The sequence below is a fragment of the Xiphophorus hellerii genome, chromosome 23 (genome assembly GCF_003331165.1).
Source record: "Xiphophorus hellerii strain 12219 chromosome 23, Xiphophorus_hellerii-4.1, whole genome shotgun sequence".
NCBI lineage: Eukaryota > Metazoa > Chordata > Actinopteri > Cyprinodontiformes > Poeciliidae > Xiphophorus > Xiphophorus hellerii.
The window spans coordinates 16,970,412-16,998,206 of NC_045694.1; the positions used below are offsets into that span (position 1 = coordinate 16,970,412).

At 39.1% G+C, this 27,795-nt stretch overlaps 2 protein-coding genes across 2 annotated transcripts; both read right to left on the reverse strand.

Moving 5' to 3' along the window:
- Positions 1–5,042: 5,042 nt before the first annotated feature.
- Positions 5,043–7,603, reverse strand: LOC116715028 (protocadherin gamma-A11-like). Its single transcript, XM_032555839.1, has one exon. The coding sequence runs from the start codon at positions 6,121–6,123 to the stop codon at positions 5,116–5,118; it is 1,008 nt and encodes a 335-aa protein (XP_032411730.1). The 5' UTR covers positions 6,124–7,603; the 3' UTR covers positions 5,043–5,115.
- Positions 7,604–8,139: 536 nt separating this feature from the next.
- On the reverse strand, positions 8,140–27,660 carry LOC116714891 (protocadherin gamma-C3-like). The gene is made up of 10 exons (XM_032555688.1): positions 27,640–27,660; positions 27,104–27,583; positions 25,901–26,074; positions 22,310–22,442; positions 19,798–19,934; positions 18,400–18,573; positions 14,747–14,920; positions 11,438–11,611; positions 8,258–8,390; positions 8,140–8,150 (listed from the first exon to the last, which is right to left on the reverse strand). The coding sequence occupies exons 1-10, from the start codon at positions 27,658–27,660 to the stop codon at positions 8,140–8,142; spliced, it is 1,611 nt and encodes a 536-aa protein (XP_032411579.1).
- Between the last annotated feature and the right edge of the window lie 135 nt (positions 27,661–27,795).

Here is a 27,795-nt window from a genome sequence, read left to right on the forward strand (position 1 = left end):
TATGGACAACAGCAGCATAAACTCAAAAATGGCAACAGGAGCTTCATCATATTAGCAGCCTTTATCCATGGCGGCATTTGCATTACGCTAACAAGAGCAACAGAACCATCACAGCAACATTCAGAACTGATTATCAGAACAACTGACCGCAGCTGAGCAGAAGAAAACAGCAGAGAAGAGCAGAGCAGCAGGGTTGCTATGACTTATAAAACACGCTGTAATCTTACCGGCTATCTGTAAAATCCCGTGTCTAGTCACGCCAGATGCGGAATGGCCTAAGCTTCCCCTCAACTTCCGTGTTCGCCTTCATCAACATGGCAACGCAAAAATATTCCAGGTGAGGCGAAGTCCAGAGCAGCCAAAGATATTAAATTCGGCGATGCTGATTGGCTAAATGTTTGTAATTTAATTTATACGAATATAAAGTTCACTAGCAGCCAAACACCATTGGCTATTTAGCTTAACTTCTGCAGAAGAGAAATGACAAGAGTACGTCGGGGGAAAATCACTGTGGTGCAAATGTTGTGTATACAATACAAATTACACTTTGACACATAGTATGAAGGAAAACTGGCTTTGATAATACAATTCTTAAACAACGCTTACAGATCTTTTTCTTTCTTTTTTTTTTTGTCCCTCTCGCATCTGTTATGGCGGCGAGTCATGGACTAGCCACCACTGCTCAAGGACTGGAAGCGAGGACTCCAGCCATAGGACTTCCGGTATGATTGATTTACTCTTTTGTTGCTTTCGAGCTGCTTTTAAGGTTTTTACACAAACAATATATTGACTTATTTTCATATACAAAAAAATGTTTTACGAATGAATAAACAGGAAGTCCTGTGACAGACTGGCGACCTGTCCAGGATGTACCTCGCCTCTCGTCAGCTGGAGATAAGCACCAGCACCACAGAGGTGTTCAGAAAATGGATGGCTGGATGGATAAACAGGAAGTCTTAAACTTCGATATCCGCTGAACTTGAACCGGAAGTCGTCTGTCTTGCCCACAGTGGCTGATTTTGATGCAGAATTACGTTTCTGTAAAGGAATGAGTTTAAAAGGCAAGTCTTGTGTTTTCAACGAACATGTTGGACATGTCGAGAGGAAAAATAAATAAATAAATAAATAATATTTAGTGACCGGCTTTTATTTTGATATTCTACTTCCGCTTATATGTAATTATATATGTTTGGAAAATAAATATTTAATTTGGAACTAAATATTTAGTTTATACGTAAACATTTAAGTTTAAACTAAATATGAGGATTGGGCTAAAGAAGCAGTGCAGCAGTCTGTCTGCTGCGCTGCACAGGGTGGAGGAAACAGCTGCAAGGTAGAAAGGTGAATTTCAGACAGATATTTAGAAGACAATATCTTATTTTAATTATCTCAGTGTGTCATGTCAAGATTGCAATTTTGATAGATAATTTGATCACAAAATTAGCCTTATAATTGTTTTTTAGTCAAATTATAATTAAGGGCACTGTTTTAAAGCTGCACTCATTTTTGTTAATCATGCTACTTTTCTTCCTTCTTCTCCCATTTTTTTTTTGTATTGAATCTATTTGACCTTTCCACTCAAAACTAAAGTCTAAATGAAGAATGATCAACTCTCTGTGGAAAATAAATACAGCCTAAACAGCATACAAGCACAGCTGCACTGATCTGCTGAGCCAGCCAAGCACAGAGACAAAGGCACTGGTGCAAGCAGGCACACCCTCACTGAAAGGGGGCATGCCATATCAAAATATGTTTAGAACTAACTGTATAGTAATCTCATACATACTGCACACCCTTTACTGTTTTATGGCATTAATTATTCATTCGAAAATACCTATTTTTAATTCACCCACTTATTGTCTTTTTCCCCCCCTCACAATTATTCAAGCAAACTACCACAGCAGCAGCTAAGAACTGGTTTGGGGGATGCAATCACCTCATAGTTAGTCTGATAATGTCAGTGCATAAGATTTAAGCTATGTATTTTTATTCATTCACATATTTCCTTGCCATCTGCTGTTCAGGCACAGCTTGGCAGTCCTGCTGCACTTGAACACACATGATACAGTTTTTCATTTCACACACATACAGACACAGAGGTGCATTAAAAATGCACAAAAGCACACGGGCAATTACTGCTGTTAAGCAGACAAGGACAAGGGGCAGAAGAACTGCTGAGAAAGTCCGTTCAAGCTCTCTGCTTCATGAAACCGTGGTTCACTCTGAATCTAAACTAATCCTTTGTTTTCTTCTACGTGTACTCCAGTACAAAGCCATCTCACGTGCTCATCGTTAGTTTAAAAATGTCACTTTTAATAGCAGGCAAATTAAATGTCACAAAATGCATACTGTTCTGTCAGTCGCATTCAATAAAGTCAAAGATTGACCTAATTTTTGGAGAAAAAAGATTATCTCCATATAATGCAATAACTAATTAGAAGCTTATCTATTCCTGGCTTCACGCTAGCAGTAGAATCTGGACCATCTGCTGCCTGTGTTGCAAGGGTAGTTTTATAAAAGAACAATTTTTTTTCTGTGTGTTTATTAAATATTGTCTCTTGTAAATAGATATATTGCATATTTCCCCTCCCCCTACTCAGTGGCTCTCCCTGCATCTCCCTCCCTCATTCATCCTCTTCCGCTGCTGTTGCTAAGACCGAGGAGTGCAGGCTAGTCTGTGGAAACCAGTAGAGTCTAAGAGGTGGATCTCCCAGTGTGTTGCTATGGGCAACGCTCAGTGTTCATAAGGCAAGCAGCCTGAAATTCTAGTATTTACACAAGTGACCTAGTTTTCAATTAGTAAAAAGGGATTGTATATTCTGAACTTTATGCTTGGTGTCCTTAAAAATACATTTTCATACATCTCTTTGACTTCTTTGTATTTTTTTTTCAACAGAATAATAAATCTAATAAATAAAATACGGCATTAGAATGTATTGCTTCATTTTTAGTCATGCACCATTATAAGACCCATGTTAAGGCGTAGTAAGCCTACCCCACCTGACTGGCTGCACATTGTGATTCACTGCACACGCGCCTCAGGCTCACTTTGACCTCCTCTGTGTCTCAGCCATTCATTGCACAATGAATCCATGAGACTGCATCAGAAATCCCAGACTTCCAGTGCTGGTCTTAGGCAGTCAGAGCCTTCTTATCCCAAGATGTATAGAAAAAGTGATAAAAGATATAAAAAATGTAAAAAAAACCCAACAACAATGATCTTCATTTAAATGTAAAGATAAATTGTGATAGATTCCTATATCCTATAATAAACTGAGCTATGTTTTTCTATTATTTTAGAGGTGAAGATTAAAGGAAGACTCATATGGTTGATAAAATATGAAGACTTAACAACTGTTTGCACTCAACATACAGCCAAATAAAACTGGTATTTTGTGTGTTTTGTTTTTAAATAGGTGTACAACTGAGGAAAAACACAAGCAACAACACATCAGTGTAAAATATCCAACTAGCAAAAGAAAAACTTTCCTCAAGTGACAGTAAAAGTAAAACTTTAAGCAATAAGGATGCACAGGTCAAAGCATTAAGCATTGATATCTTTAAAACATCACCACTTGGATCTGCTTTAAAGAACGAGACACAGTCATTATTCTACATATAAACAACGTATACTGCAGTGACTTTATCAACATGAGGCCTTCTTGTTATTCTAGGTATTGAATATTTCTATCCAATTATTTTGTATTAATAGGTTAAGTCTGTTAAATTAACACATATTTCAAGATTAATCTAGTTTTCAATAATAATTTATTCTTACCTCTTCTGCTCTCCTCCTGTCAGGAAGCACTAGTGTGTTTGCATGACTTCCAGGTACTATAGTAGATCCAATACTCATTCTGGGTCCAACTAACATGTAGCGTTTGTCTCCAGATCTGTACTGGATGCTGTGACACAGTGTCCCATCATAATTAGTCTCTTGGAGATATTTAGAAGAATAGTCTGTGGATTTGGAGCACTGCATAGCAATTAGGACGATGATACTAATAATAAACAAAACTGAAACTGCACCCAAGGTGATCATCAGGTAAAAAGTCACATCATTACCCTCATCATCATTTGCAGCACTTTTAACATCAGAAGCTGCAAAAGCCTCTTTTGGCTCCACCAGTTTGACAATCACAGTAGCTGTTGCTGATAGTGAAACGTTGCCATTATCCTTGACCAGTATGACCAGTTTATGTTCAGCCTCGTCTGTCTCTGTGAATGAGCGAAGTGTTCTGATCTGTCCAGTGTAGCGGTCCAAACCAAACAGACTGTGGTCAGTAACTTCCTGTAGTGAAAACAGCAACCAGCCATTATATCCTATATCAGCGTCATAGGCTCTGACTTTAGTCACCAAGTGTCCTGCGTTCACGTTGCGTGGAATCTCCTCCACACCTTCAGCAGAACCATTGGAGCTGAGTGGATACAGGATGACTGGAGCGTTGTCGTTCTGATCCAGAATGAACACGTTCACTGTGACGTTGCTGCTCAGTGACGGAGTCCCAGAATCAGTGGCGACAACTTGAAACTGGAAAGTTTTCAGAGCTTCAAAGTCAAAACTTTTCAATGCCACAATCGTTCCAGTTTCAGAGTTTATGTTGAGAAAGGTTGTCGCTGTTTTATGTGCAGCACCACTTCTTGGTATTTTATATGATATATGAGCATTGTCCCCCTCATCATAATCAAAAGCATCCAGGGAAAATAAAGAGGCTCCAGCAACATTGTTCTCAGTCACATAAAAATTATATGGATTTGTTGAAAATTCTGGGCTGTTGTCATTTACATCTGATACTGTTACACTTATTTTCTTCTGAACTGACAAAGCTGGTTCACCACCATCTTTTGCTATTATTGTTACTTCATATTTTGACTTATGCTCCCTGTCGAGTAGCGATTTGGTAACAATAGAAAACATGTTTTCTTGTAAGGAAGGTGTTAATGTGAATGGTACATCATCAATTATGGAAGATATGACCTTCCCATTTACACCTGAATCTTTATCACTCACACTTATCAATGCAACTGTTCTTCTGGGTTTGGAGTCTTCAGGTATTGCACTTGATAAGGATGTCACTTCTATTTCAGGTGCATTATCATTTAAGTCTACAACAGCTATGATGACACTTTTTCTGTTGACAGGGGGACTGGTCCTTTATCAGAAGCTTTGATGTCAATTTCATATCTATCCTTTGCTTCATAATCTAAGAGTCCTTTGACAGTAATGACTCCTTTAATGGCATCAATTTCAAAAAGTTTACGCAATTTATTGTTTACATTATTTCCAAAAGAATACACTACCTCTCCATTCAGACCCTCATCTTTATCAGTGGCATTTACTTGTATGACTGTTGTCCCTACAGGTGAATTTTCATTAAGCTCCACAGTATATGACTCTCTGGTAAATACAGGCATGTTGTCATTTACATCTAAAACATTAATAACAATTCCCATTGTTCCTGATTTAGGTGGCTTTCCTCCATCAACAGCTGTGAGTAGTAATCTATGACTTCTGGCAACTTCTCTGTCCAGTGATTTATGCAGGAACAAAACAGGAATTTTACCGTCTTGCCCTCTATCTTTAATCTCCAAACGAAAATGATCATTTTGACTGAGCTTATACTGTTGGACAGAGAACAAGCCGCTGTCTGGATCCCGTGCGTCTTGCAATTGAAACCGAGCCCCGGATAGAGCAGATTCCGATATTTCTAAATGCGTCTCGTTTTCTGGAAAGGTGGGAGAATGATCGTTCACGTCTAAAACCTCGATGGTGACATAATGTACCTCTAGGGGATTCTCCAGAACTGTCTTAATGTTGATAATACAGCTAGCGGTCTGGTCGCACACCTCCTCTCGGTCTATTTTTCGGCTGATGTGAAGGACGCCGTTGTCACTGAGGTGGAAAAGTGAATCCTTTGATCCAGAGACGATGCGAAATCCTCTGTCAATTAAAACACTTGACTCCAATCCCAAATCTTTCGCAATGTTTCCAACAACAGCACCCGTTGTCAGTTCCTCTGGTAGTGAGTATCGCAGCTGCGCCGAAGTGAAATTAAAAGTGAAATCCAGAGTAACAATGAAAATGAGCAAGTGCTCCAACGCCGCAATGCATCTTCGTGCCATCGCGAATTTTAGAATGGGATAATAAAAATCATTTGAAGACACACACACACACACACACACAAAAATAAATAATAAAAAAAACCCGAGTAATGTATATATTTAGAGAAACGGTGATCAAGGAACCGATGATGGCGGATCAGTGATCATTGCCATAATGCACAATCCGAAGCTCTGGCAAAAGCTCCGAAATATGGACGTTCCACTGAGTGTTGAAATTTCACAAGCAGCGCCCCCAAGCGAGCAACTATTATAATCTTGATATATCTATTTTAGTTTACATTTCCAGTCGTTAAACACGCAAAACACTTAATGGTGATGGAGAACAAAAAGAGGCAAGGTAAATTTCAAACTAATTCACTAATGTATTCAATGTCTATCCAACAATCCAACGCAGACTTAGTTATAAATCAATATTTACAACTATATGTAACAATAGTTTCACTTTTGTACAACTTTATTCAACTTCAGATGTTCTAATATTATTAGTTTGTTTGCATTACTTCCAGGTGGTATTGTATATCCCATATTTCCTTTAAATAACAGTTTTTCTCCAGATCTACAATGGAGGTTTTGACAAAGTGTCACATTAATGTTAGTCCTTTACACATGTTTAGAAGAACCATCTTGTAGATTTGGAGCACCACATTGCAACTCCAGGAATCCTACTGCACAAATTCCACTACTTCTTATTTAAAAAACTTTTGCAAAACAGTACTGCTGTCTGACATTTTTAGCCATTCAAATTGCATTCTATCAGAGAGAAGCAACGAGTGCATAACATTTCAACATCATGGGCATCAAAAGGCTCCACTTCAGAATTTTCAGAGATTAACCGTATCACAATTAAAAGGTAGAAAAAAAATATCAGAAAACTAGAATAGTACGCTGTATAATCGATGAGGTGATCTGTTATACCTGAAAGCTCAAAAATTAATGGTTAGCTTCTTGCACAGATGATAAAACAGCAAGTTCTTTAAAGTATTGGTAAAAAACCCCCAAAAACCTTGATGTACAAAGCAAAAGGCCTAAGCCAAAATGCACAGACATGTTTTTGTCATCATCACAACAACAAAAAAAATCTGGAGAGTAAGGAAAATATTGTTGACTTTACTTAAAACTAAGCTGAAATAGAGCTGCATGAGCAGAATGGTATCACATCATTTTTGTCACAATATCAGTAACCTGTGCTGGTCATATAAACATGCTCACCTACCACTTCCACCTTGACATATTATTTAATTATTTTTACCCCGATTTCAAATCAAACATTAATGACATCATAAAGGTATCTTCAGACAATATCTAAATATAAATGGCCTGTAAATGGAATGTACTTCTAGAGCACATTATCTAGCCCAAAAGACCACAAAATGCTTTTTTACTACATTCAGTCATTCACCAATTCAGGTACACGCTCACATGTTGATGCTAGCGAGATACAACATTCTTGCCACAGCTGCCCTGCACTGGCACCACTGTGCCCTGTGACCAACACCACAATGTAATCTTACCTCTTCAGATGTTCTCCTCCTGTCAGGTAACACCAACGTGTTTGCATGACTTCCAGGTACTATAGTAGATCCAATACTCATTCTGGGTCCAACTAACATGTAGCGTTTGTCTCCAGATCTGTACTGGATGCTGTGACAAAGTGTCCCATCATAATTAGTCTCTTGGAGAAATTTAGAAGTGTAGTCTGTGGATTTGGAGCACTGCATAGCAATCAGCACGATGATACTGATGATAAACAAAACAGAAACAGCTCCCAAAGTGATCATCAGGTAAAACGTGACATGATTTTCCTCGTCATCCTGTGCTGCACTTTTAACATCAGAAGCTGCAAAAGCCTCTTTTGGCTCCACCAGTTTAACAATCACAGTAGCTGTTGCTGATAGTGAAACGTTGCCATTATCCTTGACCATTATGAGCAGTTTATGTTCAGCCTCGTCTGTCTCTGTGAATGAGCGAAGTGTTCTGATCTGTCCAGTGTAGCGGTCCAAACCAAACAGACTGTGGTCAGTAACTTCCTGCAGTGAAAACAGCAACCAGCCATTATATCCTATATCAGCGTCATAGGCTCTGACTTTAGTCACCAAGTGTCCTGCGTTCACGTTGCGTGGAATCTCCTCCACACCTTCAGCAGAACCATTGGAGCTGAGTGGATACAGGATGACTGGAGCGTTGTCGTTCTGATCCAGAATGAACACGTTCACTGTGACGTTGCTGCTCAGTGACGGAGTCCCAGAATCAGTGGCGACAACTTGGAACTGGAAAGTTTTTAGCGTTTCAAAGTCAAAGCTTTTCATCGCCATAATGTCTCCAGTTTCTGAGTTAACATTCATAAAGGAAACTGTACTATCTCGCCCTGCAGTTCTTAAAATTTCGTAGGACACTATTGAATTAGTATTTTCATCACGGTCAGAAGCGTTTACAGAAAACAAATAGGCTCCTGGATTATTCCCTTCAGTTACATAAAAATTGTATGGGCTCATTGAGAATTCTGGATAGTTGTCATTAACATCTGATACTGAAACACTTATTGCTTTTTCACACGAACGTGGTGGTTGACCCGCATCCTTTGATGTTATTATTATGACGTAGTGTGATTGTTTCTCTCTGTCCAGAGGGGATTTGGTTACCAGTGAATACATTTTGTCTTGTAAAGATGGCGATAAAATAAAAGGGATGTCATCATTTAGTGTGCTGATAGTTTTTCCATTAAGACCCGAGTCTAAGTCATTTACACTGATCAGAGCGACTGTGGTTCCTGGTGGGGAATTTTCAGGGATCGACCTGGAAAATGAAGTAATCTCAATCTCGGGTGCATGATCGTTCATATCTATTATTTTAATAGTTATACTTTTTGAGCTGAAAGAGGAGGGAGTCCTTTATCTGATGCCTCAATTTCAAGTTGATATCTGTCCCTTTCCTCGTAATCTATTAAACCTTTAACAGTTATCTCACCTGTTGATGGATTAATTTCAAAAAGCTTAAAGAATTTACGATTTACACTGTTGCTGAAAGTATACACTACTTCCCCGTTCCTTTCGCTGTCTAAATCTGTCGCGTTTATCTTAATAACCGTTGTGCCAAGTGGACAATTTTCCTCAAGCATTACCGAATAAACATCTTTGGAAAAGACCGGCGCGTTGTCATTTGCATCCAAAACATTTACTACAATATCAGATTCGCTAGATTTTGGAGGCTTACCTCCGTCTAGAGCAGTAAGTACCAAAGTATGCCTTGCCGATATTTCTCTATCTAATGACTTTTGAACAATCAAGACGGGGATTTTGCCATCGTCTCCTGTATCTTTAACTTCTAATCGAAAGTAATCATTAGCGCTTAGTTTATAACGCTGAATAGAGAATATACCCGCGTCTGGATCGCGGGCAGGTTGCAACGGAATACGCACTCCAGGCAAAACCGACTCATAAATTTCCACCACCGTCTCATTCTCCGGGAAAGTGGGAGAATTGTCATTAATATCCAACACCTCGACACCAACATAGTGGACCTCCAATGGATTTTCCAGGACAGTTTTTAGGTTTATTTCACAGGTAGTGGTATGTCCACAGACCTCTTCTCTGTCTATTTTTCGGCTCAAATAAAGGATGCCATCGTTCGGATCAAGATAAAGAGGTGATCAACCGTGCTGGAAGCAATGCGATACTTCCTGTCTTTTAGCGTGGTTTGATCCAACCCAAGGTCGTTCGCTATGTTTCCGATCACAGTTCCCTCCTTGACCTCCTCAGAAATAGAATATCTCATTTGCGCAGAGGTAACGCGCAAGAAAAGCAAAGCGGTCGCGCACGCGAACAGACGCTGCCTCATCCATGCTGCGTGGAATCCTCTTTGTTCCATCATGAAAAAAAACATAAATCAGACAATATCAGTCCACATAAGAAACAATCTTGTCCACAGAAAGTAACACACAAAATCCAGGTTCCAAAATGTCCACACTCCCTCAAATAACATGCGTAATATTTACAAAGACAGCCAAGCGATTATATTCAGCAGTAAGTGCGATGGGAAAGTAAAAGAGGTGGAACTACAAAGCAGTGACGAAAGATAGAGCCGTTATTACACAAGCACACTGACACCAAGCGATGCAGCGGCTAACTACAATAACTGCAAGTTTAAAACATTTACAGATTGTACAGATATGTTTATTTATTCACGTTAACAACAACAACAACAAAGACAATAATAATAATAATAATAATAATAATAATAATAATAATAATAATAATAATAACAAACAACTGGTTTATCTTAAGACTTACAATGACTCATTTTTGAACAATCTAGTGGTAACTGAACCGTTTTTAATGCCCGGAGTATAAGCGCGAAATCTATCAGCACCATGGAGAGTGATAAAAAATTTGTTTGCCTTGGAGCTGCGACACAGTGTCATTATAGGAAGTCTCTTGAAAATATGCAAAATTGCACTTTAGTAAGTTTTTGTCACCACCTAAAAAAAAATAAAAATAGTAATTAAAGTATTGTTTTCTTCATCACAAAACTAAGCTGGACAGAGTGGTTCCAGCGGAAAGGCATCAAGTCTCACCATTTTTGTTTTATGCGTAGTTATGTCAAGATCAGCAACCTGTGAACATGTAAACTTACCATTTCCACCCGGACATTTCACATAATTATATTTCCTCCCATTTAAAATCAAATATTAATGACGTCTTAACGGGTTTTTACAAAACGTATCTAAATGTAATCTTACCTCTTCAGATGTTCTCCTGTCAGGTAGCACTAGTGTATTTGCATGACTTCCAGGTACTATAGTAGATCCTATGCTCATCCGGGGTCCAACTAACATGTATCGTTTATCTCCAGATCTGTACTGGATGCTGTGACACAGTGTCCCATCATAATTAGTCTCTTGGAGATATTTTGAAGTATAGTCTGCGGATTTGGAGCACTGCATAGCAATCAGCACAATGATACTGATGATAAATAGAACTGAAACGGCGCCCAAAGTGATCATCAGGTAAAAAGTCACATGATCATCGTCATCATCCTTTGCTGCACTTTTAACATCAGAAGCCGCAAAAGCTTCTTTTGGTTCCACCAGTTTAACAATCACAGTAGCTGTTGCTGAGAGTGAAACGTTGCCATTATCTTTGACCATTATGACCAGTTTATGTTCAGCCTCGTCTGTCTCTGTGAATGAGCGAAGTGTTCTGATCTGTCCAGTGTAGCGGTCCAAACCAAACAGACTGTGGTCAGTAACTTCCTGCAGTGAAAACAGCAACCAGCCATTATATCCTATGTCAGCGTCATAGGCTCTGACTTTAGTCACCAAGTGTCCTGCGTTCACGTTGCGTGGAATCTCCTCCACACCTTCAGCAGAACCATTGGAGCTGAGTGGATACAGGATGACTGGAGCGTTGTCGTTCTGATCCAGAATGAACACGTTCACTGTGACGTTGCTGCTCAGAGACGGAGTCCCAGAATCAGTGGCGACAACTCGGAACTGGAAAGTTTTAAGAGTTTCAAAGTCGAAACTTTTCAGCGCCACAATATTTCCAGTTTCAGTATTTATGTTGAGAAAAGATATCAACTTATTATCTTCGTGTGCGTCTCTCAAAATACGATAAGAAATAACCGCGTTGTTACTTTCATCCCTGTCAAAAGCTTTGATAGAAAAGACATTAGCTCCCAGTTCGTTCCCTTCAGTGATATAGAATGTGTACGGGCTCCGCAAAAACTCTGGACAGTTGTCATTCACATCTGACACCTCAACGTTGATTGTCTTTACCGATGATAATGAAGGCTGACCCGAGTCTTTTGCAGTTATTGTCAGCTCATAATGTGACGTATTCTCTCTGTCTAAAATTGATTTCGTTACAAGTGAAAACATATTATGTTGCATGGACGGCAATAACGAAAATGGAGCTTCCTCGCCGATTGAGCAGATCACTTTTCCATTTAAACCAGAGTCCAAGTCATTAACACTAATTAGAGCTACTGTTGTTCCCGGTCGAGAATCTTCAGGGATTGAACTGGAAAATGAAGTTATTTCAATCTCAGGTGCATTATCGTTTACGTCAATTATTTTAATTATCACATTTTTTTCCGCAGTTAACGGAGCTAAACCTTTATCAGATGCTTGAATTTCAATTTCATATTTTTCTTTTTGCTCGTAATCTACAAGTCCCTTTACAGTTATCTGCCCTGTAGATTTGTTTATATCAAAAATGCTGAATATATTGCTACTCACACTGTTTCCAAAGGAAAAAATTATCTCTCCATTCTGACCGTCATCCAAATCAGTTGCATTTACCTGTACAACTGTGTTTCCCAATGGACTATTTTCCATAAGAGTAGCAGAGTAAACATCCATTGAGAAAATTGGTGAATTATCATTTACATCCAAAACATTTACTCTAATTTTCATATCCCCAGATTTTGGAGGCTTTCCCCCGTCTAACGCGGTCAGCAGTAAGGAGTGGCTTCTCGCTGCTTCTCTGTCCAATGATTTTTTCAAAACCAATATTGGTATTTTCCCATCATCTTCTTTATCTCTCACTTCTAATCGAAAGTGATCGTCTTGGCTAAGTTTATATTGCTGAATCGAAAACTGACCGCTATCTAGATCCCGCGCAGGTTTAAGCTGAAATCGTGCTCCGGGCAACACAGACTCTGAAATCTCCAGGATTTTTTCTGCTTCAGAGAAATTGGGCGAGTGGTCATTTATGTCCAGCACCTCCACCGCAATGTTGTGTACCTCAAGAGGAGCCTCTAACACAGTTTTAACATTTATTAGACACACGCTACTCTGAGCGCACACCTCTTCTCTATCAATCCTTCGGGTTACATAAAGGACGCCATCGCTTTCGTTTACGTAGAAAAGGGGATCCGCGCCTCCGGAAACAACACGATACTTTCTGCTCTTCAGAGTGCTTTTATCTAACCCCAAATCTTTACTAAATTCCCAACCGCAGTCCCATCGTTAACCTCCTCGGAGATAGAATACCTCAGTTGTGCAGATGTTGCACTCAGTAAAAGCATAGCAACCGCAAATCGAGTTATGCATCCTTTCCCCAGTCGCGCCTCGAATTTTCCTCGTTCCATTGTTAATCCAGAAAGCACGACAAATCACTCAAATAAGTGAAGTGACTTTGCTGTGGTCGGTAAGACAATATCCATGTATTCTCACGTGAAGCGTAAAGAAAAATCCACAAAAGGCAGCAGTAAGCTCGGGAACAACGGTAGTGGTAACATCCGAATGATGACAGGCTGAAACAAAATCAGTGAAAGTAAACGCGATGCTTTTTGGTTCTGTTATACTGACATCATGCGGCCTCTATAAAAACTCAGTTGTTTTTCCCCCCACAATCGTTAAGCTCGCTGGTTCAAATGTTAATTTTGTTTACAAACCATTGCTTTAATTTAAAGGAATGTGCATCATTACGCCATTCTAGTTAATAAAATATACAACTTCTGAGGATATTTAAAATAATTTTCACCAATGCATTTCTGAAAATTAATGAAAGTTATTTAAACAATTATTTTAATAAGGCAGCACAGGTAACCAGCGGTGATATTAAAAGTGTTTCATGAATTGGAATGTTATTAAAATGAGGAAAGCAAAGTGTCAGCACCATAATTATGACCATTTTATGTTTGGGTTTTTCTGTCGCTGTTAAATTATCATGCTTACTCTTTTTTCTATTCAAGCAAAACAGTTTTCGTTCAGCACTATGGACAGTTGTTGAAGCTTTGTCCACAATCGGCGAAATGTACAAAAAACTTTTCAGTTCAACTGATATTAACGCAACTTATACAAGTTTCTTATTTAAATATTATTCTTCTGTTAGAAACTCAATAAATATTAATATTTAAAACAAACATACAGAGCAAAAACACAATAACAAACAAAATTAGACACCGTAAAATCACTGCAATATATCTGAGACTGTCAAATAATTAATAGGGGTGACTATAACCACTAAATCAGTCGATATCACAAGAGAGGTAGCAGTGAGAATCGAAATAAGACAAAGTATTCAAGTGCATGGCTTACCTCATCCAATGTTTTCCGTCTATCAGGTAGCACTAGTGTATTTGCATGACTTCCAGGTACTATAGTAGACCCTATGCTCATCCGGGGTCCAACTAACATGTATCGTTTATCTCCAGATCTGTACTGGATGCTGTGACACAGTGTCCCATCATAATTAGTCTCTTGGAGATATTTAGAAGTATAGTCTGTGGATTTGGAGCACTGCATTGCAATCAGCACGATGATACTGATGATAAACAGAATTGAAACTGCGCCCAAAGTGATCATCAGGTAAAAAGTCACATCATTTCCCTCATCGTCACTTGCTGCACTTTTAACATCAGAAGCTGCAAAAGCCTCTTTTGGCTCCACCAGTTTAACAATCACAGTAGCTGTTGCTGATAGTGAAACGTTGCCATTATCCTTGACCATTATGAGCAGTTTATGTTCAGCCTCGTCTGTCTCTGTGAATGAGCGAAGTGTTCTGATCTGTCCAGTGTAGCGGTCCAAACCAAACAGACTGTGGTCAGTAACTTCCTGCAGTGAAAACAGCAACCAGCCATTATATCCTATATCAGCGTCATAGGCTCTGACTTTAGTCACCAAGTGTCCTGCGTTCACGTTGCGTGGAATCTCCTCCACACCTTCAGCAGAACCATTGGAGCTGAGTGGATACAGGATGACTGGAGCGTTGTCGTTCTGATCCAGAATGAACACGTTCACTGTGACGTTGCTGCTGAGTGACGGAGTCCCAGAATCAGTGGCGACAACTTGGAACTGGAAAGTTTTTAGCGTTTCAAAATCGAAACTTTTTAGGCCTGTAATATCTCCATTTTCAGTATTTATATTAAGAAACGAAGTTAATTTGCTGTCGTCAAGTGCATGTCTGACGACATGATAGGAAATACGTGCGTTTTCATTTTCATCACGGTCCGCCGCTTTAACAGAAAACATCATAGAACCTGCATTGTTATTCTCAGTTATATAGAAAGTATATGGACTCAATAAAAACTCAGGTTTGTTGTCATTCACATCTGACACCACAACACTGACCGTCTTTACCGATGACAGTGGAGGTTGTCCTGCATCTTTTGCAGTTATGATGAGATTATAATGTGATTTTTCCTCTCTGTCCAGAGAAGATCTAGTGACCAAAGAAAACATCTTATCTTTTAAAGCTGGCGATAAATTAAAGGGAACATCTTCCTGTAGACTGCAGATTATTTTTCCATTATGGCCAGAGTCTAAGTCATTTACACTGATAAGAGCCACAGTTGTCCCTGGTTGTGAATCTTCAGGAAGTGAACTCGAAAACGAAGTAACTTCAATTTCAGGTGCATTGTCGTTCATGTCAATGATCTTGATGATCACGCTTTTTTCTGTTGTTAGCGGAGCAAAACCTTTATCAGATGCCTGTATTTCTATTTCATATTCGTCTTTATCCTCGTAGTCGATCACACCTTTAACAGTTATAGCACCTGTTAATGAATCAATATTAAATTGATTCAATATTTGTTGGCTCACACTGTTGCTAAGTGAATAAATTACTTCTCCGTTTGATCCCTGATCTAAATCAGTGGCGTTTACCTTCATGACAGTCGTTCCTAGTGGAGCATTTTCATTCAGTGCAACAGTATAGTCTTTCTCTGAGAAAACAGGTGCGTTGTCATTAAATCAATCACATGTATTAGTATATTCATATTACCGAATTTCGGAGGTTTACCTTCATCTAAAGCTGTTAGTATCAACTTGTGGCTCCGTGCAGTTTCTCTATCTAAAGGTTTTTGAACAACCAATATTGGTATTTTAATATCATTTCTTTTGTCCTTAATTTCTAATCTAAAATGATCGTTTTGGCTAAGTTTATAATGCTGCACGGATAACTGACCGCCGTCTGGATCCTGGGCCGGTTTAAGCTGAAATCGCGCTCCCGGCAACGCTGACTCTGATATCTCCAGTATAATGTCTTTGTCCGAAAAAATAGGCGAATGATCATTTATATCCAGGATTTCCACTTCCACGTAATGGACCTCCAACGGATTCTCTAGCACAGTCTTAACATTCATTACACATCGGCTACTCTGAGCACACACCTCTTCTCTGTCAATTATCCGGCTCACGTAAAGCATTCCGTCGTTTTGATTCACGTTAAAGAGCGGATCAACATCACTTGATACAATCCGATACTTTCTGTCTTTCAGTATGTTTTTATCTATCCCCAGGTCTTTCGCTATGTTTCCGACCACAGTTCCTTCTTTAACCTCCTCGGGCATTGAATACCGCAATTGCGCTGAGGCTACGCTCCAAAAAAGCAGAGCAAGCATCAGTACAATAAAACATCCCTGCTCCTTCCGTTGCTCGATTCTTCTTTGTTCCTTCCCCATTTCGGAAGTCATCAGTAGTCCGTCACAAACGCAAAATCTTTGTTGTGGAGACAATTCCGACTTTTTTAAATGCACATGTGCGGTCTATTTTCTATTTGCAAACACTTTGCTCTGAGTGTGCTCACTAAACGTTCAAGAACAAAAAGACTTTTCACCGACGAGAGCAGGATCTGAAGGGGTGGGATCACAACGAAATGGCGACAGCGTAATGCTATTTTCTATACCCTACTGACGCCATGCGACCAAGTGTTCTGATGCACAAAACCTGAATATAGTTCATCATTTGGATAAAAATATTTGTCTTTGGCCTCACTGCAAATCTTAGATCGAAGAAAATGGCGTCCTTCAAAATGGTTTTATACATATTTGAAACCTCATCCTATTTAGTTATGAACATACTAATGATGTGAACTGTTGGTCTGTATGTCAAACATCTTGATTGACAGATACTGTAACATATTGTATGATAATAAACATATTTTTACCAGCATGCATTGCTCCGTGGGATGTGTCTGTTCTCTGAGTAAAGACAAAAGAAACTATTTTATTTTTAGTCCCACTCTAAGACCGTGTGGTTTCTAAGGCTACAGAAGCTCTATCACAATGAAGCAGTCCCTTGCTGTATAACGTGGGCTTGAGCTAAATATATGCCACAATATTCCCATCAAATATCTAATCATTGTAGATCCTACTTTTGACTAACAGCTTATAAAGTGATGCAAATAGTAGGAAATGGCTTGAATGCAAATTATGATAAGAAAAAAAGAAAGAAAGAGACAAACTAATTCTCAGCACCATGGACAGCAACACACGGATTGCATTGATTTTAAGATGAGCTTTATTAAGACAAACTCCAGGCTGTGAAAGCAGAGTTCAGCAAAGCTGGTAAACATATACTTATTATACTTATTTTTAGAAAACTAATTTATAAAGAAAGTTATGTTCAAAGTTTAAATCCAACGTGATTTAACGCATAGTATATTTATTGTTTAAATAGAGTTTTTAAAATTGTTATTCATAAACATTTGATATTGTTGTAGGTTTTGGTTAAAATCACTCTTTTGTAAAGCATATGCAGGCTTTTTAGTTCTATGTTTGTTTTTGCAATGGAAGTGACATATGTAAATATTATTAAATACTCATAATAAAGCTAAATATAATTGTGTGACTGTAAAATGTAATACGAAAAAAACGCTGGATGTAGAAAGGATTCATACATGTAGAAAATAAGTTAAATATTGTCTAGTGGTTAAAAAAAAAACTTCTAAAAATTCTGGATTGTTGCCTTACCTCCTCAGATGTTCTCCTCCTGTCAGGTAACACCAACGTGTTTGCATGACTTCCAGGTACTATAGTAGATCCAATACTCATTCTGGGTCCAACTAACATGTAGCGTTTGTCTCCAGATCTGTACTGGATGCTGTGACACAGTGTCCCATCATAATTAGTCTCTTGGAGATATTTAGAAGTATAGTCTGTGGATTTGGAGCACTGCATTGCAATCAGCACGATGATACTGATGATAAACAGAACTGAAACTGCGCCCAAAGTGATCATCAGGTAAAAAGTCACATTATTATCCTCATCATCTATTGTTGCACTTTTAACATCAGAAGCTGCAAAAGCTTCTTTTGGCTCCACAAGTTTAACAATCACAGTAGCTGTTGCTGATAGTGAAATGTTGCCATTATCTTTGACCAGTATGACCAGTTTATGTTCAGCCTCGTCTGTCTCTGTGAATGAGCGAAGTGTTCTGATCTGTCCAGTGTAGCGGTCCAAACCAAACAGACTGTGGTCAGTAACTTCCTGCAGTGAAAACAGCAACCAGCCATTATATCCTATATCAGCATCATAGGCTCTGACTTTAGTCACCAAGTGTCCTGCGTTCACGTTGCGTGGAATCTCCTCCACACCTTCAGCAGAACCATTGGAGCTGAGTGGATACAGGATGACTGGAGCGTTGTCGTTCTGATCCAGAATGAACACGTTCACTGTGACGTTGCTGCTCAGTGACGGAGTCCCAGAATCAGTGGCGACAACTTGGAACTGGAAAGTTTTCAGAGTTTCAAAGTCAAAACTTTTCAGTGCCACAATCTCGCCTGTTTCAGAGTTAATGTTGAGAAATGAGGTCATTTTGTCATTCTCTTTTCCGCTTCTAACAACTTGGTATGAAATAAGTGCGTTATTATTTTCATCACGGTCAAAAGCTTTAACCGAAAATACTGCCGTCCCAGGTTCGTTAGCCTCACTAAGATAAAACGTATATGGACTCAAAACAAACTCTGGGCGGTTGTCATTCACATCTGACACCACAACGCTGATTGTTTTTTCAGATGACAGTGGAGGTTGTCCTGCATCTTTTGCAAATATCGTCAGGTCATAATGCGATTGCTTCTCTCTGTCCAGAGGATATTTGGTAACTAAGGAGAATATGGTGTCTTGAATAGTTGGTGCTAAAGTAAATGGAATGTCCTCACTCATTGAGCATATTACTTTGCCATTAACACCAGAGTCCAAATCATTTACACTGATCAGAGCGACTGTAGTTCCAGGTCGAGAGTCTTCAGGAATTGAGCTGGAAAATGAAGTAACCTCAATCTCAGGAGCATTATCATTCAGATCAATAATTTTTATATTAACACTTTTTTCAGTAGTGAGAGGAGCAAATCCTTTATCAGATGCCTCAATTTCTATTTCATATTTATCTCTCTCTTCGTAGTCTATTAAACCTTTTACAGTTATATCTCCAGTTATTGGGTTAATATCGAAAATATTTAAAGCTTGCTGATTCATGCTCTTGCCTAGTGAATAAATCACCTCTCCGTTTGTTCCGTCATCTAAATCGGTTGCGTTGACCTGTACGACTGTTGTTCCCAATGGGGAATTTTCTCTTAGCGTCACAGAATAAGCATCGCTGGAGAAAACCGGAACGTTATCGTTTACATCTAAAATATAGATTTGGATATTCATACTACCTGTTTTGGGGGGTTTATCTCCGTCCATAGCTGTGAGTACTAGGGAGTGTTTTTTTGCCGTTTCTCTGTCTAAAGGTTTTTGTACGATCAAAACGGGTATTTTCCCATCATCGCCTTTATCCTTAACTTCCAATCGAAACTGATCATTCTGGTTAAGTTTATACTGCTGCACAGAGAAACGGCCACTATCTGGATCTTTAGCAGCTTTCAGTTGAAATCGTGCTCCAGAAAACACGGATTCAGAAATTTCCAGCGTGAGTTCATTCTCTTGGAAGACTGGAGAGTGGTCATTTACATCCAGCACCTCTACCACGACGTAGTGCACTTCCAGGGGGTTTTCCAGCACCGTTTTCACGTTTAATAAACACGTACTGCTTTGCGAGCACACCTTCTCTCTGTCGATCTTCTGGCTGACGTAAAGGACTCCATCGTCTTGATTTACACGAAAAAGGGGTTCCGCATCATTTGAAACAATCCGATACTTTCTGTCTTTGAGTGTGCTTTTATCCAACTCCAGATCCTTTGCGATATTTCCGACCACAGTTCCTTCATTTACTTCCTCGGAGATCGAATATTTTAATTGGGCTGAGACTCCACTCAATAAAAGCGTAGTAACGATGCATCCAGCCAAATACTGGCCCAGCCTTCTCGGTACGCGTCTCCTTTGTTCCATAGTAAACTCGAGCATAATGTAATATCCTACCAGGGACAAAAATCTTCTTGATTTGAAAGTCAGAGACTTGGCAGGCAAGAATACAGTATCTCCATGTATGCCAACATTACAAAGATTCAACCCATTTAAAACGCAAAGCACACGGTAAATCCCGCAGCATCCGAACGGCGTACACTAATAAAGAATTTGAACCACACACAAAAAAAAAAAGGACAAGATACTCGATGGTTTGAGTTGCACTGACACCACGCGTCGCATTTTCTTACTGCAGAAATATGTATGACGGTTTTGTTACCTTGTCAGTTTAATTTTATTCTATTTATGAAAATATTGTTATTTTCCCCAACATCTTCCGATGTTCCGGTGTCTTTTAACAACCCTACACACACACACACACACATATATATATATATATATATATATATATATATATATATATATATATATATATATATATATATGCCATATATATGCTCATATGGGAGTGAGCATATATATATGCTCACTCCCAACTCGTCATATGTTGACGCATGGGACAGTCCGTCACACATTGACAGCGCAGGGTAACCCTTTCGCGTCAATATGTGACGCGAGGGGATTTTACTCTATGCCTTACAGTAATTTTTGCCCTAAACTTAATCAAATCGTCGGGTTTTGAAGGTTCGGCAGCGGTTGCGAGAACCCTTCGCGTCAATAATCCACGTAAAACATGTGACCTTCCCAAATCGTCAACATGTGACGCTGAAGGACCCTGCCCAAGTCGTCACATATTGACGCGAAGGACGCATGGTCAGAAATCGTCCCAACTCGTCAATATATAACGAGTCGGGAGTGAGAATGTGTTGATATATATATTCGAGTCAGTCACGGTAACAACACATATATAAATACTTAGGTAAGATCACATATTTGAAGCTGCATACTTTGACTTAAATATATTTAAATTAAGTCAAATATAAATTTAAGTATTTCTGAAAATACTTAATGGAGATTAAAAGCAAAATTAGACGACTTTTGAGAAATAAATTGGAGAGGACAGTTCCAAAAAAATAGCCTCATTACATTTAGATTTCTGCTTAATATGTTTTTAATATTATATCAAGTTCCAAATTTGTTCTGCTGCTAAGATTGACATGTTCCGATTTCAACTGCATTTATTTTTAGTTTTTTATTTCTAATGTTTGATACTCGTTATAAAAATTTAATTAACATATTGTAAAATATGAACCCAAGTCTGACGGAAAACCCTTGGGGTTTCAAATATTAGATAATCCTATCATGGACTGGAAGAGTTGCGATGTATACTACATCAACACAACGCACAATGCAATACAATTGACATTTATGAAATGAACGCATATAAGGTAGAATGGCTCGTGCTTCTAAACAAATTACGACAAAAAAATCTGGAAAATTAAAAAGATGTAGACTTTGTGCTGGTTGTATAAGTCAAGGTTACCCAGTGCTCTGAAAATTTCTATGTATACAATATATTTTTATCACCTTCTTACCTCTTCAGATGTTCTCCTCCTGTCAGGTAGCACTAGTGTATTTGCATGACTTCCAGGTACTATAGTAGATCCAATGCTCATTCTGGGTCCAACTAACATGTAGCGTTTGTCTCCAGATCTGTACTGGATGCTGTGACAAAGTGTCCCATCATAATTAGGCTCTTGGAGATATTTAGAAGTATAGTCTGTGGATTTGGAGCACTGCATTGCAATCAGCACGATGATACTGATGATAAACAGAATTGAAACTGCGCCCAAAGTGATCATGAGGTAAAAAGTCACATCATTTTCTTCATCATCCATCGCTGCACTTTTAACATCAGAAGCTGCAAAAGCCTCTTTTGGTTCCACCAGTTTAACAATCACAGTAGCTGTTGCTGATAGTGAAACGTTTCCATTATCTTTGACCAGTATGACCAGTTTATGCTCAGCCTCGTCTGTCTCTGTGAATGAGCGAAGTGTTCTGATCTGTCCAGTGTAGCGGTCCAAACCAAACAGACTGTGGTCAGTAACTTCCTGTAGTGAAAACAGCAACCAGCCATTATATCCTATATCAGCGTCATAAGCTCTGACTTTAGTCACCAAGTGTCCCACGTTCACGTTGCGTGGAATCTCCTCCACACCTTCAGCAGAACCATTGGAGCTGAGTGGATACAGGATGACTGGAGCGTTGTCGTTCTGATCCAGAATGAACACGTTCACTGTGACGTTGCTGCTAAGTGACGGAGTCCCAGAATCAGTGGCGACAACTTGGAACTGGAAAGTTTTCAGAGTTTCAAAATCGAAACTTTTCAGTGCCACAATTTCTCCTGTCTCAGAATTAATGCTTAAAAATGAAATTAATGTGCTATCCTTGCTTCCCTCTACACTAACATGGTACGATATAAGTGCATTCTCGTTTTCATCTTTGTCAAAAGCTTTGACAGAAAACACCAAGGAACCTGGCTTGTTACCCTCAGTCGTATAAAAATAATATGGATTTTGTGAAAATTCTGGACTGTTGTCATTCACATCTGACACCACAACACTGATTGTTTTTTCAGATGAAAGTGAAGGATGTCCTTCGTCTTTTGCAGTTATTGTCAGGTCATATCGTGACATTTTCTCTCTGTCCAGATTTGATTTGGTTACTACTGAAAACATATTGTCTTGCAATGATGCGGACAAAGCAAAAACAATCTCCTCACTTATCGTGCAAATAACCTTTCCATTAAGAGCTGAGTCCAAATCATTTACACTGATGAGCGCAACGGTGGTCCCTGGTCGAGAATCTTCCGGAATTAAGCTTGAAAATGAAGTAACTTCAATCTCCGGAGCGTTATCATTAATATCGATAATTTTTATGACGACAGTTTTTTCAGCTGTGAGTGGGGGGAGGCCTTTATCAGATGCTCGAATTTCTATGTCATATTCCTCTTTTTCCTCAAAGTCTATTAAACCTTTTACTGTTATCTCACCGGTTAATGAATTGATATCAAAAAGATTTAAGATATTCTTACTCACACTGTTGCTAAAGGAGTAAATTACTTCTCCATTTGGACCTTCGTCTAAATCAGTTGCTTTAACCCGTACAACTGTCATTTTTATTGGTGAATTTTCACTGAGCATCACTGAATAAACATCTTTTGTGAAAATGGGCACATTGTCGTTTACATCCAAAACATTTATTAAAATATTCATATTACCGGATTTAGGAGGTTTACCTCCATCCACGGCCGTGAGTGTCAGAGAATGGTTCCTTGCTGTTTCCCTGTCTAAAGGTTTCTGCACAATCAAAATCGGTAGTTTAATGTCGTTTCTTTTATCCTTAACCTCCAGTCGAAAATGTTCGTTTTGGCTAAGTCTATACTGCTGCACAGAGAACTGACCGCTGTCTGGATCTTTCGCGGCTGTGAGCTGAAATTTTGTTCCGGGCAACACCGATTCGGAAATCTCCATAGTGGTCTGGTTGTCTTGGAAGCTGGGAGAATGATCGTTTATATCCACCACTTCAACCCTAACGTAATGCACTTCTAGCGGGTTTTCAAGCACCGTTTTCAGATTTATTAAACACGTACCGCTATCTGAGCACACCTTCTCTCTGTCGATCATTCGGCTGACATACAGGTTTCCATCGACTTGGTTTACACGAAAGAGAGGATCAGCATCACTAGACACTACCCGATACTTTCTGTCACTGAGTGTGCTTTTATCCAATCCCAGATCTTTTGCGACGTTTCCGACCACCGTTCCTTCATTTATTCCCTCGGCGATCGAATATCTTAATTGTGCTGCAGCTAACTTCCACAAAAGCAAAGCACAGAAGCCTCCGAATAAATATCCCCGTGCTCTTCCTGCCGCACATTTCCTTTGTCCCATGGTCAACCAAAAGGCAGTAATCCACAACAAGCACACGATCAAAACTCTTCCGCTGCAACAGAAAGCACCGCTTGGAGTTCAGGAAGACAGTCGCCGTTTACATGCAAAAATCGCATACATCCGATCATTTTACGGTCCTTTGTGCAGAGAAAACGAAGCAGCAACCAAACTGAGGGATATGATAAAAAGGTGGATCCATAAGAGAAAGAAGAGCCACTCGTCTGTTGTATACGTTTTACATCGCACTGACACCACGCGTTCTTTATACTTACTGCAGTTCCTCTTAAACAAGATTTTAAAGATGTTCAGGTCAAAAACAACGTTTTCAGAAAAAATTTACAGAGCCACTTCAAGATAAGTAATTCTAAATCCAATTTGAACAACATATTTGGCCATAATTGTTTTTATTGTTATTGCGGGTAAATACATAAATAACAACCTTATCAATGCCACAGCCTTAAACAAGAAAGTTCAGTACCAAGGAGAGAGACTGGAAGATTCCCTATCTGTTGAAATACTAAATTACCTACATGTTGAACCTTCTGTAGGTAAAGTGTGTATTCTTCAAACGCATTTTGTACAATACAAACAGAGTTAAAACGCTGCATAACTATTACAAAGCTAATATATATATATATATATATATAAGCATATTTAGAGAATGTTGTCTAGTTTGTTAAACATTCAGTACATTGAGTCTTGTCTTAGTTTGCAGTTCAGACTAAGTTAGTTTTCTATTAATCATTGCTGACAATACACTGTAGGGCTGCGATTAATAAGCTGTGGTATCTGACTCTCATTCTGATTAATCTTAATATTCTCTGTGAATTATTATTTGCAGCATAGAAAAAAATCCAGTGAAGCTATTGGTATCTCAACAAAATATGTGGTATTTTTAAAAGTTTTCTTAGCTCACTGAATAAAACTGGGAATGACAAGCAACGCTCATTCTGGAGGAATTCTTAGTATTTAATGTTTCAGCATCAATGTGATATAGCAGTGTCAGTGCCATAAATAGCAAGTGCCAGTTTCATTGCTTTTGAGGAAAGGTTAGTCTTTAGAGCTACTTACTCTGAAAATAATTTGAGTAACATGTTGTATTTCTTATTATGCATTTGAAAAATAGAGGGAACCATAGTTTTCTAGATTTTGGCAAAACAAATCTACAAAATATAGAATGGAATCGTAATGTTTTACCAGAGTCGGATAACTTGATCTACTAATTTATCAAACATTTCCACAAACAAAATTATGGCTTATAGAAAGTTTCTTACCTCTTCAGATGTTCTCCTCCTGTCAGGAAGCACTAGTGTGTTTGCATGACTTCCAGGTACTATAGTAGATCCAATACTCATTCTGGGTCCAACTAACATGTATCGTTTGTCTCCAGATCTGTACTGGATGCTGTGACAAAGTGTCCCATCATAATTAGTCTCTTGGAGATATTTAGAAGTATAGTCTGTGGATTTGGAGCACTGCATTGCAATTAGGACGATGATACTGATGATAAACAAAACAGAAACTGCGCCCAAAGTGATCATCAAGTAAAAAGTCACATCATTTCCCTCATCATCATTTGCTGCACTTTTAACATCAGAAGCTGCAAAAGCCTCTTTTGGTTCCACCAGTTTAACAATCACAGTAGCTGTTGCTGAGAGTGAAACGTTTCCATTATCTTTGACCATTATGACCAGTTTATGTTCAGCCTCGTCCGTCTCTGTGAATGAGCGAAGTGTTCTGATCTGTCCAGTGTAGCGGTCCAAACCAAACAGACTGTGGTCAGTAACTTCCTGTAGTGAAAACAGCAACCAGCCATTATATCCTATATCAGCGTCATAAGCTCTGACTTTAGTCACCAAGTGTCCTGCGTTCACGTTGCGTGGAATCTCCTCCACACCTTCAGCAGAACCATTGGAGCTGAGTGGATACAGGATGACTGGTGCGTTGTCGTTCTGATCCAGAATGAACACGTTCACTGTGACGTTGCTGCTCAGTGACGGAGTCCCAGAATCAGTGGCGACAACTTGGAACTGGAAAGTTTTCAGGGTTTCAAAGTCAAAACTCTTTAGCGCCACAATGCTTCCAGTTTCAGCGTTTATGTTGAGAAACGAAGTCAGTCTGTCATGACTGCCCTTTTCTCTTAAAATATTGTACGAAAGAAGCGCATTATCACCATCATCTTGGTCATAGGCTTTTACTGAGAAAACGGAGGCCCCGGGGTTATTATTCTCTGTGATGTAAAATGTGTACGGGCTTAATATAAATTCAGGCAGGTTGTCATTCACGTCAGACACAACGACTTTCATAGTCTTTTCACTTAAATATGGTGGTTCACCTGCGTCTTTTGCACTGATTGTGACGTCATATTGAGACACAATTTCTCTATCCAACCGTGACTTGGTCACAACTGCATACATATTTTCTTGCAAGGACTGAGACAAAGAAAACGGGACATCTTCTCTGGTCGTGCAAATCACTTTACCATTTATCCCAGAGTCCAAATCATTTACACTAATAAGAGCTACAGTAGTTCCTATCTTCGCATCTTCCCTAATCAAACTAGAAAATGACGTCACTTCTATCTCAGGTGGATTGTCATTTACATCTCTAACACTTATCATAACACTTTTATCACTTGTAAGAGGAACCTGTCCCTTATCAGAAGCCTGGATGTCAATTTCATAAGATTTGCTTTCCTCAAAATCCAGCTGACCTGTCACTTTAACTTCACCCGTGTTTTCATCTATACTAAAAAGCTCCATTAACTTGGAATCAATTTCGTTACCAAAAGAATATATAATCTCACTATTGGCACCCTGATCCAAATCCGTTGCATTTACTTGAATTATTACAGTTCCAATCGGGATGTTTTCATCAACTGTAACAGAATACGTTTCTTTTGTGAACAACGGGGAATTGTCATTAACATCAAGAACATCCACAGTAATTTCTATATCTCCAGACTTTGCTGGTTTACCTCCATCCATCGCTGTCAGACGCAGTCTGTGTTTTGCAGCTATTTCTCTATCCAGCTGCTTCTGCAGAACTAAAAATGGCACCTTACGATCCTCGCCTCGATCTTTGACTTCTATTCTGAAATGTTCGTTGTGGCTGAGTTTGTACTGCTGAATGGAGAACTGGCCTACATCGGGGTCGCGGGCTGCCTGCAACTGAAATCTCGCCCCCGGTAGGGCTGACTCTGAAATCTCAAGCTTCTTCTCTTTCTCCGGAAAAACGGGCGAGTGATCGTTCACATCCAGGATTTCCACTGACACGTAGTGGATCTCGAGTGGGTTTTCCAGCACGGTTTTTAGGTTGATTAGACATGGGCTGATACGTTCGCACACCTCTTCTCTGTCTATTTTGCTTTTCAGATAAAGGATACCGTCGTTTTCATTTACCTCAAAGGGGGTCTCGGTTGAGCCTGCCACAATGCGATATCCTCTGTTCTTCAGTGCATTCTTATCCAGTCCCAAATCCTTTGCAATGTTCCCAACAAAAGTTCCACCTTGAACCTCCTCGGAAATAGAGTATTTGAGCTGCGCAAACACCACGCTCCATAATTCGGTTAAAGCAAATAAAAGAGCAAACCAACAATGTCGCGCCCGCCGTGCATTTCGTATTCTTTGTTCCATAACAAAAAAAGATGAAGGTGCGGCAAAAAAGGCCGTATCTTGAAATGAAACAAGATTCCTGAAAGCTGTAATGTATAAATGAATGTTTATAAGTGTATAGAATGTGTAAGTTTACC

What these genes read in the sequence shown, in the direction of transcription:
- LOC116715028 (XM_032555839.1), bottom strand. Translation starts at nt 6,123, where the DNA reads ATGGCACGAAGATGCATTGCGGCGTTGGAGCACTTGCTCATTTTCATT.
- LOC116714891 (XM_032555688.1), bottom strand. Translation starts at nt 27,660, where the DNA reads ATGCACGGCGGGCGCGACATT. An exon ending in TGCACGGCGGGCGCGACATT is followed by an intron (nt 27,584 to 27,639) that starts GTTGGTTTGCTC and finishes GTGTTTGCGCAG; the next exon opens with CTCAAATACTCTATTTCCGA. An exon ending in CTCCAATGGTTCTGCTGAAG is followed by an intron (nt 19,935 to 22,309) that starts GTGTGGAGGAGA and finishes GTGTAAATCAAG; the next exon opens with ACGATGGAGTCCTTTACGTC.